This window comes from Monodon monoceros, unplaced genomic scaffold (genome assembly GCF_005190385.1).
Source record: "Monodon monoceros isolate NGI ecotype Baffin Bay Population unplaced genomic scaffold, NGI_Narwhal_1 Super_Scaffold_22, whole genome shotgun sequence".
Lineage (NCBI taxonomy): Eukaryota > Metazoa > Chordata > Mammalia > Artiodactyla > Monodontidae > Monodon > Monodon monoceros.
The window spans coordinates 125,900,165-125,916,247 of record NW_021703779.1 but is presented as its reverse complement, the minus strand read 5'-3'; the positions used below and the strand labels follow the sequence as shown (position 1 = coordinate 125,916,247).

Genomic DNA, 16,083 nt, shown 5'->3' with positions numbered 1-16,083 from the left:
TCTCCCGTTGCGGAGCACAGGCTCCGGACGCACAGGCTCAGTGGCCACGGCTCACGGGCCCAGCCGCTCCGCGGCACAGTGGGATCCTCCCGGACCGGGGCATGAACCCGCGTCCCCTGCATTGGCAGGCGGACTCTCAACCACTGCGCCACCAGGGAAACCCAATACTTACTCTTTTTGAAGAGCAATCTTAAGTCTTCTAAGGGTTCATAAACCCATTGTTCTCTAGGCCTGTCAGGAGTTGGGTCATTTTCTGATGACAGTGGTACTGCTTTAACCCGAGTGTGATGAATCCATGGCTTTACTCCAGCTAACTTGACAGATGAGTGTGTGATAAGTAATACCACATGTGGTCCTGTCCACCTTGCGGTCAGCTGGTGCTCAGTCCCTTGTTCCCTCCAGGTTTTAAGGAGGACTCAGTTTCTGGGCTGGAAAGGATGTAACGTTACCTCAGTTGTATGGGCACACCTGCTGGCAACAAACTCATGAACAGAGGTTAGTATAGTGCCCAGAGCTTTAACATAATTGGCAACTGCTAGATCTTTCAGAGCATTTATAGATTCTCCCACCTGGGCAGACACCTGGAATGGCCTACCATACAATATTTCAAAGGGTCTTAATTTAAGCCTGCTTCTGGGAGCCACTCTGATCCATAGCAGGGCAACTGGCAAGGCCTTATCCCAAGTTAAATTAGTCTCTTGACATATTTTAGCAATGCTCCTTTTTAATGTATAATTCGTTCTCTCGGTTTTTCCTGTTGATTGTAGTCTCCAGGATGAATGTATCTTCCAAATCATTTGCAGTGCTTTAGCCACTTGTTGGGTTATGCTAGAGACAAAAGCAGGCCCATTATCACTTTGAAGGGAGTTAGGCACTCCAGATCAGGGGATAATGTCCTTAAGGAGGACACTAACCACTTTGGAGGCTTTTTCTGTCCTGGGGCAATATGCCTCCACCCATCCTGAAAAAGTGTCCATAAATACTAGCAGGTACCTGAAATTTCCTGTGGCTCAAGGCATTTGAGTAAAGTCTATTTGCCAGTACTCAGTGGGGTAGGTTCCTCTGTGCTGAGTCCCCATCTGGGGAAGTGTGACAGCAGTTTTTGTGTTATTTTTAGCATAAATCATGCAATTTTGAGTGACTTGCTGGATGGCCCTTTGTAGGTTAGGCCCCATTATATATCTTTGAATCTGTTGTAAGGTGGCATCTCTCCCGTAATGGGTACTATTATGAAGGTGCTGCAGCACAGTGTCCAAGAGGGCCTCAGGAATCAAAACAATTCCTTGTACTTTACATTTCTAGCCAAGTGAGGTGTGATCAAGAGTGAATCCCCATTCTTTGGCTCTCTCCTTCTCCTTTCCTGAATACACTGACTGGTATTTTGACAAGTCGATCTGTGGGAGAAGTGACCATATCATGGATTGTTAACCCCATTCCTTTGCTGCTTTCTTTGCAGCTTGGTCAGCTAACTGACTGCCCTTTATTATATGAGTCTCACCCTTCTGGTGGCCTGGGCAGTGCATTACAGCCACTTGTGAGGGCTTATGGACTGCTTCTAATAGTGACAGGATTTCAGAAGCATGTTTTATGTCTTTATTGTTTGAAGTGAGAAGCCCCCTTTCTTTCCAGTCCACCCCGTGGGCATGCACCACAGAGAATGCATAGTGAGAGTCTGTGTATATATTTACTTGCTTCCCTTTAGCGAGGAGCGGGGCTCTTGTCAGAGCAATGATTTCTGCCTTCCCAGCTGAGCTCCCTGGGGGCAGGGCTTTTGCTTCAACAATCCTTTCAAGGGTTACCATCACATACCTAGTGCATCACCTACCTTGGTCCATGAAGCTGCTTCCATCGGTGAACAATTTCATATCTGGTTCAGCCAAGGTCTGCTAGAATACACTGGCTTGATGATTTGTAGGCAGTCGTGCTCTGGGGATTGTGCAACATCAATCGGGAGAAATGTGGCTGGATTTAGGGCTGAAGTGACCTGAAGTCTTACGTTGGGATTATCCAGGAGAATGGCTTGGACTTTCCCATTCTCCCCGAAGTCAGCCAATAGCCCCCTTTCTGCTCCAGTAAAGAAAGGACATGGTGAGGAACATACACAGTGGTGGGTTGCCCCAGGGTAAACTTCTCAGCTTCCTGAAATATGTCACAAGTAGCTGCTACAGCTCGAAGTCAGAGGGGTCATCCCTTAACAGTCTGTTCTAGCCTGTCTTGAGAAGCAGGCAATAGGTTGAGAGCTATTCCCCGGAGTTTGAATTAACACCCCAAGACTTATGCCTTATCTCTCATGGGCATACAATTTGAAAGGTTTCTTTAAGTCTGGTTGTTCCAAAGCCAGGGCTGAGACTGACTTTGTTTTTATTGTTTCAAAGGCTGTTTGGCATCCTGTAGTCCAAGTAAGGGGCTCAAAATCATGTCCCTTTAAAGCCTCACAGAGGGGCTTTACTATGAGCCCATAGTTTGGGATCCAAACCTGACAGAACCCTGCCATTCCCAGAAACCCCCTCAGTTGTCTGCAAGTCTTGAGTGTTCCCAAGCCTGCAATTTCCCATTTTCTATTAGTCAAAAGACCCCACTGTCCTTGGGAAAGGACAAAGCCCAGATATGTGACTTGTTGCTTACATATTTGGGCTTTTTTCTGGGAGACCTTATATCCACAATTGGCCAAATAGTTTAGGGTTCTAATGGTATTTTATAGACACTTATCATATGTAGGGCCTGCTATAAGCAAATTGTCCACATATTGGAGTATAAGTCCTCCATCCAATATTAAGTTTCTAAGGTCCCTAGCCAACATTTCCCCAAACAAGGTAGGGGAATTCTTAAATCCTTGAGACAGGACTGTCCAACAATACTGTTAGACTACCTGTATTTCTGGGTCCATTCAAAAGCAAACAGTTGCTGTGATTCTTCTGCAATAGGAATGCAGAAAAAAGCATCCTTCAAGTCCAAAACTGAGAACCAGCTGTATTCTCCCAGAATAGTTGTAAGCAGAGTGTATGGATTAGGTACCACAGGGTGCAAATCTTGGACTATATCATTAATAGCCCTCAAGTCTTGGACAAAGCAATACCCTGCTGAGTTTGGCTTTTTGACCAGGAAAATAAGGCTGTTATATGGGGACAAGGTTTATTCAGTCCTATTTTCAAAAACTTTTTGAGAATTGGCTGAATTTCCTTTTGGGCCTCTTGCCTCAGAGGGTATAGTTTTAGATTAGGTGTCCCAGCATCCCTTTTCAATGGGATTTGTATTGGCCATGCATTTTTGGCCTTCCCTGGGGTGCCATCAGTCCATACTTGTGGCCTCACCTTTTCATAGACCTCAGGGGGAAAGAGCTCTGTCTCCTTTTCTGGGACATCCATAAGTGCCATCTGTAGGCTTATAGCGTACTGTGGTGGGACCCTGATGTCAAGCTGTCCTGGCGAAAAAGTTAAGTTACTAGAGCATTTAATTTACAAAGGAGATCTCGGCCCAGAAGAGTGATTGGACACACTGGCATATATAAGAAACTGTGTTTCAGGGTGAGGTCCCCTAATTGGCATTCTAGAGGTTGTAAGAAAACGATTTTGTACTTCTCCAGAAACTCCTGTGACCAGGATGGATTGAGATGTTTTCTGTGCCACCTTGGTGATTACCACAGAATATGTTGCACCTGTATCTATCAGAAAGTCAGTCAACTTGGCCCCCACTGTCAAAGTTACCTGGGGCTCCTGTGGGGAAATTGGAATTGGATGCCTCAAGTCCAAGGGAGCCCCGGGCCTCTTCATTCATTATCAGAGTGTTCCTCCCTTTCTACCATATGAGAGGCTCCTATCTTTCTTTTATTGTTTTCTTTCTTATTCTTCAGCCTAGGGCAATCTTTTTTCCAATGCCTTTCCTCCTTGCAGTAAGCCCATTGTTCTCTCCCCAGTGGTGGCTTACCTCTCTCCAGGTTAGTAGCCTTCCGGAAATCCAATGCTGCTGCCAGCAAAGTGGCGTTTCATCTTGCATCCTCTTGCTTCTGTCGTTGTGCCCTGCTGTTGAACACGTTAAAAGCAACGTCTACCAATTGAGAAGGGTTCATTCCAAGTGCACCATCAAACTTTTGTAATTTTCTTCTTATACCTGGGGCACTTTGCCCAATGAATGTCACATTTACCATTCTCATATTTTGGGGGGCCTCAGGGTCTGCATCAGTGTAGCACCTATAAGCTTGATAAATTCTTTCTAGAAATTCTGATGGATCCTCATTTGGTTTTTGGTGTATCTCCTGAATTTTGTCTAAGCTCTTTTGCCTGGGTACTCCCTTTCTAAGACTCACTAAGACACATCTCCTATAATATTCTAGAAGCGGCATGCACCCATTATTAGGATCCCAGTCAGGCTCAGCAATAGGAACTGCCAGATTTGCTTCTGGAGCTTCATCTGGATCTGGTAGATGGAGCTGGTGTGATTCCTTTCTAGCCTTGTCAACAACCATCCTTCTTTCAACCCCAGTAAGCATCATATTCATAGGAGTGTGAATGTCTGCCCAAGAGGGATGGTGAGTGGCAAAGATAGAAGTGAGAAGTTCAGTCATATGGAGGGGGTCCTCTTGGTATGTAGGGTTATGGTTTTTCCAATTAATCTGAGGTTGAGAATGGCTTGTGCATCCACAGAAACACAGTTTGTTGGCCATCTGCACTAAGGCTTCCTATAGGATATTGGCACAAGGGAAATTGCCCTGCTCCGAAAGTGGCTCCCAGTCCAAATTGGGTGGCCTGTTGGGTCTTAGATGGTGACTCCAAACCAGTCCCCTGTGCCACGAGGGTTAACATAGAAACTTCTAATTGATCCCCATAAGTAGGGGAAACAGGGGGCCGTGAATATGTTGGTGGCATGGGGGTTGTCGGAACAACTGCTGTTGCAGTCTGCTCAGCCAGTGGAGGAGCCAGGTTGGCCAGAGGGGGTTTTAAGTTTTGAAATAACATGTCCTCACTCTCACTTTCCCCCTCTCCCTTTTGTAGAACAGGTTTTCCCTTAGTTTTCCTTTCAGACAGCTGTACCATAAGGTGGCAGCTATCTAACTTCTTTCCCTCCTGATTCAAAAGCATAAATGCTTCTACATATGGAATCTCATCATTTTTACGTGCTCTTTCACAAAACAATTGTAATTGCAAGATTGTATAATATTTAAGTGATCCATTCAAGGGCCATTGCTCTCCTGATCCTAACGTATATTGGGACCACACACTATTACAATAGAATATCATCTCTTCCTTAGTCATAGGCCCATAGCTGTATTTTGCCCATTTATTTAAGATACACCCCAAGGGGTTTTCCTTAGGGACAGATGGAGTATTTCCCATATTTATAAGTTCAAGAATAACAAAACACAAAAAGCACAGGCAAATTCCAATACCAAAGGCACAAACAGATTCCATCCTGAATGAACACAAAACAAAAGCAAATGGGGCTTCCGTGGTGGCGCAGTGGTTGAGAGTCCACCTGCTGATGCAGGAGACACGGGTTCATGCCCCAGTCCGGGAAGATCCCACATGCCGCGGAGCGGCTGGGCCCGTGAGCCATGGCCGCTGAGCCTGCGCGTCCGCAGCCTGTGCTCCGCAACGGGAGAGGCCACAACAGTGAGAGGCCCGCATACCACAAAAACAAACAAACAAACAAAAAAGCAAATGAACACAAAACAAAAGCAAATAAATCAGTTCACAAATCAGGTAGAGTCCAACAGCAATTCCCCTCTCCAACAGGGTACCCCAATCAAATGAACAAATTGGCTTGTCCCTTAGAGCAAAAGCCCAAATTGAGAGGGGAAAATGTTCCCTGTTGTATACACCAGAGTGACTTACCCTACTATATGGAGCCCATCGGCTCCCAAATGTTGGTTCCTTGCTCCAACTGCCAAGCGCTGGGGCAGCCGGTGCCACTTCAGGGAATTTTGAAGGGAAGATCCTCAGGACAAGTGGACCCAGCAGCTGCTAGGGCCTTACCTGAAAATTCCCCAACCTGGGCTGGCTGGCCACAAGCAGAAAGGCTCCTGGCTAGCTTTGCCAAAAATTTGTTACCAAGCCCAAGCTCATTCTGCTTGCCACACAACAGGCCAATAAATCAGATCAGTTGTTGGAGCAAGGAATAACAACCAGTGGTTGAGTGGGACCACTAACGGTAGTTTGTTGACAGTTGATTGCTAACGGTTGCTTGCTTGGGGGAGGAGCCCACTGTGACACCAACCAATGGCTGAGCGGGGCTGCTCTAGCTCATACCTGCCCCGCCCCATTACAGTCTCTGCCTCTGTCATCACACATCTCCCTGTGTCTCTCTCTTCTTTTGAAAAGAGAGCATCAGTCATAGTGTATTAGGTCCCATCCTACTCCAGTATGACCTCATCTTAACTAGTTATATCTGCAACAAGCCTCTTTCTAAAGAAGGTCACATTTTGAGGTATTCAGGGTTACGAATTCACCATATCTTTCCAGGAGACATAGTTCAACCCATAACAAGTAGGAAGCCCAGGCAGAAAATATACATTGGGGCATTATCAAAATTGAAGATATTATTTAAAGATACAGGCCTGGATAAGAATGCCAAGGGAGTGAGACAGAAAAGAGTACTGAGTCATGACAATCTCAAATGTTGAGAATTTAAAGGAACCAGCAAAGGAGATTGGACAGGTCATGATGTAGGAGGGAAACCAGAAGAGCAACATGGCCTAGGAGTTTGGTGAAGAGATTCATTCCAGGAGGATGGAGTGCTCAATATGTAAAATGCTTCTGACAAATCCAGCATAATTTTATAATTAACTGATAATTAACTATTGGATTACAGAGTTGATGGGAGGGTATAAAGTTAATACTCCAAAAACACTCAAAGTTGTTTGGTACATAGTAAGAGCTTAACACGTGTTCACTCTTATTTTGAAGAGGGGTGATGTAGGCCAGCCCATATTCTGCTATGTGAACTTTAGGTTTTAACCCAATAAATCCATTCAAACAGTAGAGCGTAGTGGTTAGAAAGCATAAGCTGTGGAGCCAACCCATCTGGAGTCGAATTCAGGCTCTCCTACTTACTAGCTGGGTAATCTTCTGCAAATTGCTCAGTCTCTCTTTGCCTCAGTTTATTGACCCATAAATGAGTATAACAATAGTACCGACCTCATAGGGTTATTGTGAAGATTAAATACTTTAAGAATGTTACATAGCAAATGCTATAGAAGAGATTATTTTTAATTATTATTTACATGAGGACATTAATATATTTGAATGAACTCGTGTCAAAATTGCTCTGAGAAAGCTGTGTTGGTACACTGCTAAGCATATATTTTTGTAATGGGGACAGTGCGGGCACACTAATGGTCCCATTCCACCAACAGTCAGTGTCACAGTGGTCCCCACAGTGGCAGTTTCCCTGGGTCATTTTCCTCAGGACTGGCCTCGTTTATGCACTCTCCCCGTTTGCCCCAGCAGTTGCCGCCCAAGGCCTGGAAGAGCAGTGCGCTGCAGCAGCCTCAGGCACACACACACATTGCAGCTTGTCGTCTTGGGTGAGTCTGAGTCTGGGGTGTTTCAGGTCTCCATGCAGGCACACTGACAGGTAGACCAGCAGACCAGTGGAGATGGCAATGTTGTGACTATGAATTTGGGAGACCCTCTGCTGGTGTGAAATGCCAGTTGAAGGTGCTGCGGCTGGAACATTGTGACCTTGTGATAGGGGTGGTCGCTCATCGCATCTGATGTGCAAGGCCCCAGCACAGGCATTGTGGGGGCACCTCTGGCAGCAAGGGGAGGCCAGGAAGCTGGGGTGTTTGCCCTCCCCAAGGTCAGGGAGGACAGGAAATGGCCCTGGAGGAAATAATGCAGCTGCCTGGCCTGCCTGCTCCTACCAAGTCCTCCCTGAGGTGGGGCAGTGCAAGCCTGGACAGGGCCGGCCGGGACTACCGCACTAGGATACAGGATTTGACACGCTCTCCAAATGGTCCCTCCACGCCAGTACAGGGGACATTTGGTGCCCAGGCCCGGGGCCCAAGATGCCGGCCTCTGCCCACCCACATGCCAGACATCTGTTACTGGATGGTGTGAACCCCTCAGCTCAGCTGCTGTCCACGCCCCTGCAGTGCCCTCCTAGGATGTAACAAGGGCAGGGCAGGTGTGCAGTGGTTAGCATGAGACCCTTGCCACGGGGTTCAGAGGGCCCACTCAGACAACAGTCAGCTCACAGGGGTCCTCGAGTCAGAGAGTGTGGTGAGAGTGTGGATGGCGGCCCTCTCCCCAGGCCCTCCAGGCGTTCTGGCCTCAGGGCGGTGGGTGAGCTGGGGGGCCTGGCAGGTAAGCTGGGGGGCCTGGGGACAGGCTGAGGGCTGTGTCCCACAGAGCTCCAGAGCCCCCTCTACCACTGCCCACTGGCCAGGCTCAGGCCTTGAAGCAGCAGTGAACCTCTCCCCCATCCCCACCTCAGCAACATAATGGTGGTGGCAGTCTCCATTCGTCACAGTCCATGGAAGCGTCAGATTCTCTCCAGTTTAAATAAAAGCCTGAGGACCAGCTGGGTCCTGGGCGCCTGGCTCTGTCAGTGATGATGGCTGGGCAGGGTCTGGGGACCTGGCCCTGCAGGCACCACCAGCTGAGACCTGCCTTTTCAGCTGGGCCTGGGCACTGGTGGGAGAACCCAGACTGGGTGCTGGATGAACATTCCCAGACAGGGTGACCGGCCTGCAGAGTGCCCCCTCCTCTTAGCTAGGACCTGACCTCGGAGCCTTGGAACCTTGAACAAGTAAATTGAGCAGTAATGACATTGCTTTGCTTATGGGATTTGTTAAAAGCTGCAAGGAGGCATGGAGACCGAAATAAATGCTTCCCCTTCCTTTTCTTGTCAGAACAGAGAATAACATTTATTTTGGTGGAGGTTTACAGGAACATCATGACCTGACCATGACCTGATCTCAAGAACAAAGGATCTGACACCAAGAAGTTTGCAACAACTAACCACATCCCTCCCTCACCTTTCCTATAAAAGGGCTTTGTGGAAAGCTTTTGGGGAGTTTGGGGTTTTTAAGGCGTGAGCCTCCCATCTCCTTGCATGGCCCTGCAATAATCCTTTCTCTGCTCCAGACTCCGATGTGTTTCAGTATTGTTTGGCGTTACTGTGCATTGGGCACACAGACTTGCGTTTGGTAACATTTTCACCAAAAAATAAAAAAACCCACCTCTGTACTACTTCATGATTATTAAAGAGATCTGGTTACATGTACCTGAGAGGTGCTGCAATGTCTTGTTTTGAGTATAAGGTTAAGGAGCTTTGTGAACTGAATTGGGGCCCACCTTGATCAGCAATGTTTATTTGGCTGCATAATGTCTAATTTTACTCTCCAGGAGAATATGTCGTCATGACAACCCACTTCCATCTCAAGCGAAAAATTGGCTACTTTGTGATCCAGACCTACTTGCCATGTATCATGACTGTCATTCTGTCACAAGTGTCTTTCTGGCTCAACAGAGAGTCTGTCCCTGCCCGCACGGTCTTTGGTGAGTGTTGTTTTATGGAGAATGTGGCAGGGGCAGGGGTGAGGAAGGTGGAAGAACCATTACTGGAGTGAATGTGAGGAACACCTGAGCCCAGCATTAGTAACTAAGTCACTGGATCTTGGTGTTTCTAGCAACTGAATTCTTTAAAGGCAGTGGTAATAAGAGTGTTGGAGTATTAAGATTTACTGAAATGCTTCCTGTCTCAGTCAGGTTTGCTTCAGGAGCTGGAGAGGGATGGAGCCTTCAGTGAAAAGGAGAGGAAATTAGTGGGCAGAGCTGGAGAAAGTGAAGGGTGGGAAACTAAGCTGACAACAGAGAAGTAGATTGGGGCTTTCTTATGACCCTTTTTTTTTTATAGGACCATCTGACTTTGCTGCTTCTCCTCTAGCCTTTTGAAAGTATGAATTATCTGATATTCAGTAAGAGCTATACAGAGTTTGAAGGTTTTTAAAATAGTACTTACAATTAGAGAAATTTTCTTCAATAGGAATTTATTGTTGTCTAGGAAGAGATTTGCATGTCATTAGCACTTTTGCCTGGGGGACTTAAAGCACATAAAACATTTTCTGCCTGTTTTTCCCACTGTAAGATTGTTTTTTAGGAGATAAACATTAATTAACTCTTTTAATCTACTAAACTGTCTCCATATACTTGGATACACTGAGTACTCACAAAGAAGACTTTTCTACCGATATTTCCTACTGATATCCTGAAGCTTTACTGTGTAGTTAGAGAGTAAATGATGTTGTTTCAGAAAGAAGAAGCATTTTAGGTCAGGTAGAAGAGAAGACAGTAGTGGAGGAAGAGAAATAATAACCTGTAAAGTAAGAAAAAAGAAAAAAAATTAGAAGGGTGTGATATCATGGAAGTCAAGAGAGGTGAGTGTTTCAAGAAGAAGGGAATAATCCTCTGGGGTGAATTCTGTGTGTTTAGGTAAAATGCAGATAAAAACTGTTGGGTATCATGATATGCTTGGTTGCTAGTGATTTGAAAAGAGCAGTTCTAGTGGAGTTGGGGGAGCAGAATCTATATAGGAGTAGATTAAATATGCCCAGTTTTTGGAAATATTACAAACTAGATACTCTGAAAAATCTTCCTCTACAAGATCCTAAGAAAAGCAGATAAAATATAGAAAACACTCTTTTTTAATATCTGAACTCATAAGAAATGAAAGAAAATACTCAGTGGCCCAAATGGAAGAAGGAAGTGAAAACTGGAATGTTAATCACATGAGCTTATACTGTTGTAGCAGGAAAATGGATGGATAGATGGACTACTAGTCTTGGTAGATAAGAATTTGAGTTTTAAGGTTACACAAGAAAGACTTTTAGCCTGAGTGAAATTAAGGGTTAGAACTAGGACTGTCGTAGGCTTAATAATGGCCCCCAATGATACCCATGTCCTAATCTCTGGAATTTGTGAATGTTAGCTTATAGGGCAAGAAGGACTCTACAGATCTGAACTAAGTTAAGGATTTTGAGATTGGGAGAATATCTTGCATTATCTCAAGCAACTTTAGTTGAGTGGGACAGACATTCATTATCAAAGAAGCATATTAGACTTTTAGAAGTGCTCAAAGGAAGTGAGGAGGGCAGTCACAAAAAGACTTTGTAGAAGAGTCTTGAAAGAGAAGCACTGGGTGGCAGGCCTGGACCTCTTTTAAAATGCCAAACCTCTTTGTCCATCCATGAAGTGCACCAAATGCTTGATTGAGGGTCCTACGAGCTCTGACTAGCTAAGAGCTCTTCACAAGATGACAGTTTTAATTAAGCCTTAGAGACTAGAGTTCTAAACATCTCTACTGAGATATGGCACATAAATACTTGTGTTGCAATATAGTTCCCTCCATCCATGCTTTGGCACTGCTATAAATGTGCGAGTGTGGACAATTGCATTTGCTGATAACCGTAAATGAGATAATTTGTTTCTTCTGTGAATCACTTCTTGCTCAGTGTTATCAGAGGGTTACTGAGCCTTAGATCCATTCTCAGAATTTACCAGGCTACAAATTCAGATAGTTTGTTATGAGGTGCTAGCTGTATGGCTAATTCCTGACAGGGCTTAAAATGTGTTTTTTCTAACTCTCTGCCTAGTTTGTGCAAAGGTGCTCCTTTAGAATCTGTCTGCTGAAACTGTATTAAGTCTTTTCCAGTCTGGATTTCCATTTATATAGTAAATATGTAAGTAAGGTACTCAAGGAATCAAGATATGAAAGGAGGGTCCAGAGGCTGCAGCACACATGGCTGTCTCTCTGGGTAGAGTTAATAGTTAATAGGCCATATCTGCTTGCTTCTCTGTGTAACATCTCTCACCCCATTACTACTACCTTCCATGCCCTACTTGACCCAGGCTCATGAGGGTCACATTCCCCGTCTTCTTGAGGAATCAGAAAGAGGTTCTGACTATTCCTTCTTCCTCAATTCTGGATGATTTTGGGTACACAACTGCACCATCAAAATTCTGGGAGAGACAGTAGGGAATATTCATAGATGGGGAGAAAAAGGCAAGGAGAGATTAAAGAAATTGCCCAGGATACAAAGCAAGTAAGTGGCAGAACTGAGGACTTCCTGCTTCTAGTGTAGATATTCAAGACTAGAATACTCTTGCTAACAATTATAAAATTACTATTGTTAAAATGTGATTATAATTAGACTACTATAATTAATTATATAATTATGGCAATACTATTGTTAATAACAAGAGTAAAAATAAGAGCGATGTTAATTATAGAAGCTGCTATTTATTGAGTGAGTACTCTGTGCCAGATATTGTGCTGTGGGCTTTATGAACATCATCTATCTCATTTGATTCCCCAACAAATCTCTGAGTCTGGTATCATCACACACATTTTACATATGACAAAACTTAGAGGGGTAAAACACCTTGTTCAAGGTCATATTACAAGTAAGTGGGATTGCCAGAATTTGAGTCTATTTCAGTTTGACTCTAAAGCTCATATTGTTAACCACAACACTATATAGCTCATATGTATGTCTAATATATGAACAGATTAGAAATAAATTTTTAATAGAATTTAAAAGTGAATAAAAGAAAGCCTTAAATTTAGGTTAATAAACACCACCAAGAAAAAGAATCAATCCATTTAAAAGCAAGCTGTGGTTTGGCAAAAACTCATAAGAAACAGATGTTAGAATAGTTTTAGTTGTTCACAAATTCAATAGGACCTAGACTGTGATGCAGCTGAAGAACAATTTTCCACAATAGTTTGTTGTGTTATTAGGAGAATAGTGTCCACAATAAGGGAAATGAAACTCCTACTAAGCTCAGACCATGTCCTGAGTCTTGGGCTCAGTTCTGGTCTGTTCAGAAGATAACTACCAGAATGGGGAAGGAAGAGAAATGAAAGAAGGAACTGGCCATGTTCTGGAGATGAACAGACACACAAGGAACTATGGCCACCCTCTCCAACTCTCTGAAGTCCTATCCCAGAAATGAAGAAGTAGACTTTTCTTTCTTGTGTCGCCAGAGAGAGCTCTGAGATCAGTCAGTGTGTCAGGAGTTAGAGAAAGGCAGGTTTCAGTTCATAAGGTAGATTTTTCTAATTAGAAAGCTCTCTTACAATGAAATAGGTTACCTACTTTTCAATGGAAATGTTTAAGCAGAGGTTAGAGGACAACTTTTAAGTGCTATACTGGAGATTCCTATTCCTGTGATAATTGGGATGGGGTGGTTACTAGGCAGAACCATTCTGTTTTGACATTCTCTGGTTTTTACTTTAAAGGGGCCATTTTGGGTGGGGTGTAGCTCCTCCTTTCAAGCAGGAAGTTGGTGATATCATCAGATATGCTCTAAATGTCTTTCACTGGCAACTGGTTCTCATTTTCTCTCTCCCCAGGTGTCACCACTGTTCTCACCATGACCACCTTGAGTATCAGTGCCAGAAACTCCTTACCTAAAGTGGCATATGCGACGGCCATGGATTGGTTCATAGCCGTCTGTTATGCCTTTGTATTTTCTGCGCTGATTGAATTTGCCACTGTCAACTACTTCACAAAGCGGAGTTGGGCTTGGGAAGGCAAGAAGGTGCCAGAGGCCCTGGAAATGAAGGTAAGATACAGGAAGGGTGGGGGCTGGGAAGCACTCCCTGAGAGAACTGTATTGGAACCAGGAGTGGGCAGCCTGCAGCCTGTGGGAACTGGCCAGGGCTGTGTGCTATTCACTGGGGTCATCAATCCAATTCTCAACTGGAGTGCTTCTTGGCAGTGTGGAGTGTTTGCTGGGGGCAAAGAAAAGAGGGTAGGTATCATGGAGGGCTGATGTCTTGTGGTGAGGGATCAAACATAAGTGTGATACTGCTGAACCCAAGGGGAACCTGTTGTACCCAGAAGAGTGGACTTTATCTTCAACCCAGAAAACAGTCTCTAGGGACACTTCTGCCCCTCACTTTTCCAGTATGTTCCCATTACCATCAAACAAAAGTGATCATCATTCCTTCTATGTCTTTGCTTATTTTTTACTCTCTACCTGGAATGTTCTTTTCTTATTTTCCTGCCTGATAAAGACCTGCTTAGACTTTAAGACCCAGATGAAGTGCTATTTTCTCCATAGAATATTTCCAGAGTCATGCAGATACCTTTAGCTTTTCTTGGGGTGGGGGGAGGGTGCTCATGATATTAAGAGCATTTATTTGTATTAGAGTTATTTGTCTGCTTCCTCACTAGACTGAACTTCTTGGGGGCAGGGGCTTGTCTGCATTCTTTCTAACTAGCTAGTATCCTTGCACAGCATCTGACTCAGTAAAAGCTGAATAAATGTTAATTGGATTAGTGGATGGGAAGGAAGAAAAAAGAGAGAAAAAATGCCAGTAAACCACCTGGAATTGGTAAAAATAAAAACATGGATACAGTGAAATCAAGATTGTTGTCCTTGGCTGCTTTAAAAGAGCTCAGATCTCTAGCTCTAGATGAAGACTAACCCAAGATGCTAAAAAGAACTGGCAGATATGGTCCCAGAACCATTCTAGTACTCTTTGAAGAATCATGGAGAAGAGAAAACATAATGAAGACTTTTCAAACCGGAGGAATAGATTCCATAGAATATAGACTGGTGAGTTGGAAAAATTTTAGAATAGATTTTAACTATTTATTTAGATAGAATTTATTAACTCCTTGCTATAAATTATGAAGAAATAACCGGTTCCTGTCATCTCCCAACTTTTATTTGTTATACTACTTTTTCTGCATTGTCAAGTTTTATAGCATTTACATGCTTTTATGCAGCCGTAATTTCTATAGTTGCTTAGTCATAGTTTTACATTTACATAGGCTCTTTTCTCAAAATAGTCCTTTTATCCATTTTTTTGTTCATTGCTTAGTTATCTCAAGGCTGTCCTCTGGAAGTTTCTTTAAGAAGGGTTCATGGGAACCATATTTCTTACCATCTTACATGTGTAAAATTATCTGTCAATTGTGTTTATACTTAAATTATATTTGGGCTGTTGTACAATTTGTGGGTCACATTCTCTTTCTCTGATGTCCACATAGACATTGGCTGCTATATTCAGTTCTAGCACTGAATGTTGGTGTGAAGAAATTTAAAACCTGCCTGAGAATCTCTCACATAATGGGGGAGGGGTGATTTTATGGCCTAGAAACCCATATGAATGTGTCTTTTATTTACAAATACCAGTTACTTTACAAGGATTTTTTTTTTTTTTTTTTTTTTTGCGGTACGTGGGCCTCTCGCTGTTGTGGCCTCTCCCGTTGTGGAGCACAGGCTCCACACGCACAGGCTCAGCGGCCATAGCTCATGGGCCCAGCCGCTCCGCGGCATGTGGGATCTTCCCAGACCGGGACACGAACCCGTGTCCCCTGCATCGGCAGGTGGACGCTCAACCACTGCACCACCAGGGAAGCCCTACAAGGATATATCTTGATCTATCTTTATGAATTTTTCCTAGGACAGCATGTTGCCCTTTAAGCCTATGGATTCACAAGTGTCTTTGTTTCAGGAAAGCTTTCCTGAAACATATCTTTGATCTGTTATCTTCCTAGAAGCGCAGATTATGCATATAATAGAACTTTGTCCTCCATATCTACCATTTTTCTCTAGTAATTTGTAACTGTTATTTTCCATTTCATTTTTCTTATTTTTCTCAAGTGTGTCTTCCATGTCTCTGAACATTTTCACCCATGCCTATTCTCCTTCATTTCTATAGCAGTATTATTTTTCCTTATATTCATTTTATGATTTCTGCTGACTTAGCTTTTCATGTATTCTATGTTTGTTTTGTGTGTTGTTACACAGTCCTTTATTGGTTATTTCTTCTCCTTGTAACATATTTTGCATCAATACCATATTATTGCTTTTCAATTGTTACTTGAAGTTGTATTAGAGGAGTTCTTTACTAGCACTGCTATGTGTGAAAGTATCATTTTGGGGAGGGACTGAGAGAATGAGTAGGATGGTAGTGAGTAGTTGAGAGTATGTAGTTGAAAGTGAGTAGTTTGACCATGATCTGTTATCTATATAAATTCTTACAAATAACTCACAAGAAAGTCCTCTATGTATGGTGTAGTGTGTGTGTGTGTGTGTGTGTGTGTGTGTGTGTGTGTGTGTGTGTGTG

The 16,083-nt window shown here is 43.8% G+C and overlaps 1 protein-coding gene across 2 annotated transcripts in view; it reads left to right on the top strand.

The window, feature by feature from the left end:
* The window catches only part of GABRA3 (gamma-aminobutyric acid type A receptor alpha3 subunit), a 153,961-nt gene that overhangs the window by 124,167 nt on the left and 13,711 nt on the right, over positions 1–16,083 (top strand). Inside the window, exons 7-8 of one of the 2 annotated variants that reach the window (XM_029240645.1) lie at positions 9,345–9,497; positions 13,354–13,565. In XM_029240645.1, coding sequence (XP_029096478.1) covers positions 9,345–9,497; positions 13,354–13,565 — 365 coding nt within the window. The remainder of the gene's footprint in view (positions 1–9,344; positions 9,498–13,353; positions 13,566–16,083) is intronic. The other variant, XM_029240646.1, reaches the window with a different exon arrangement.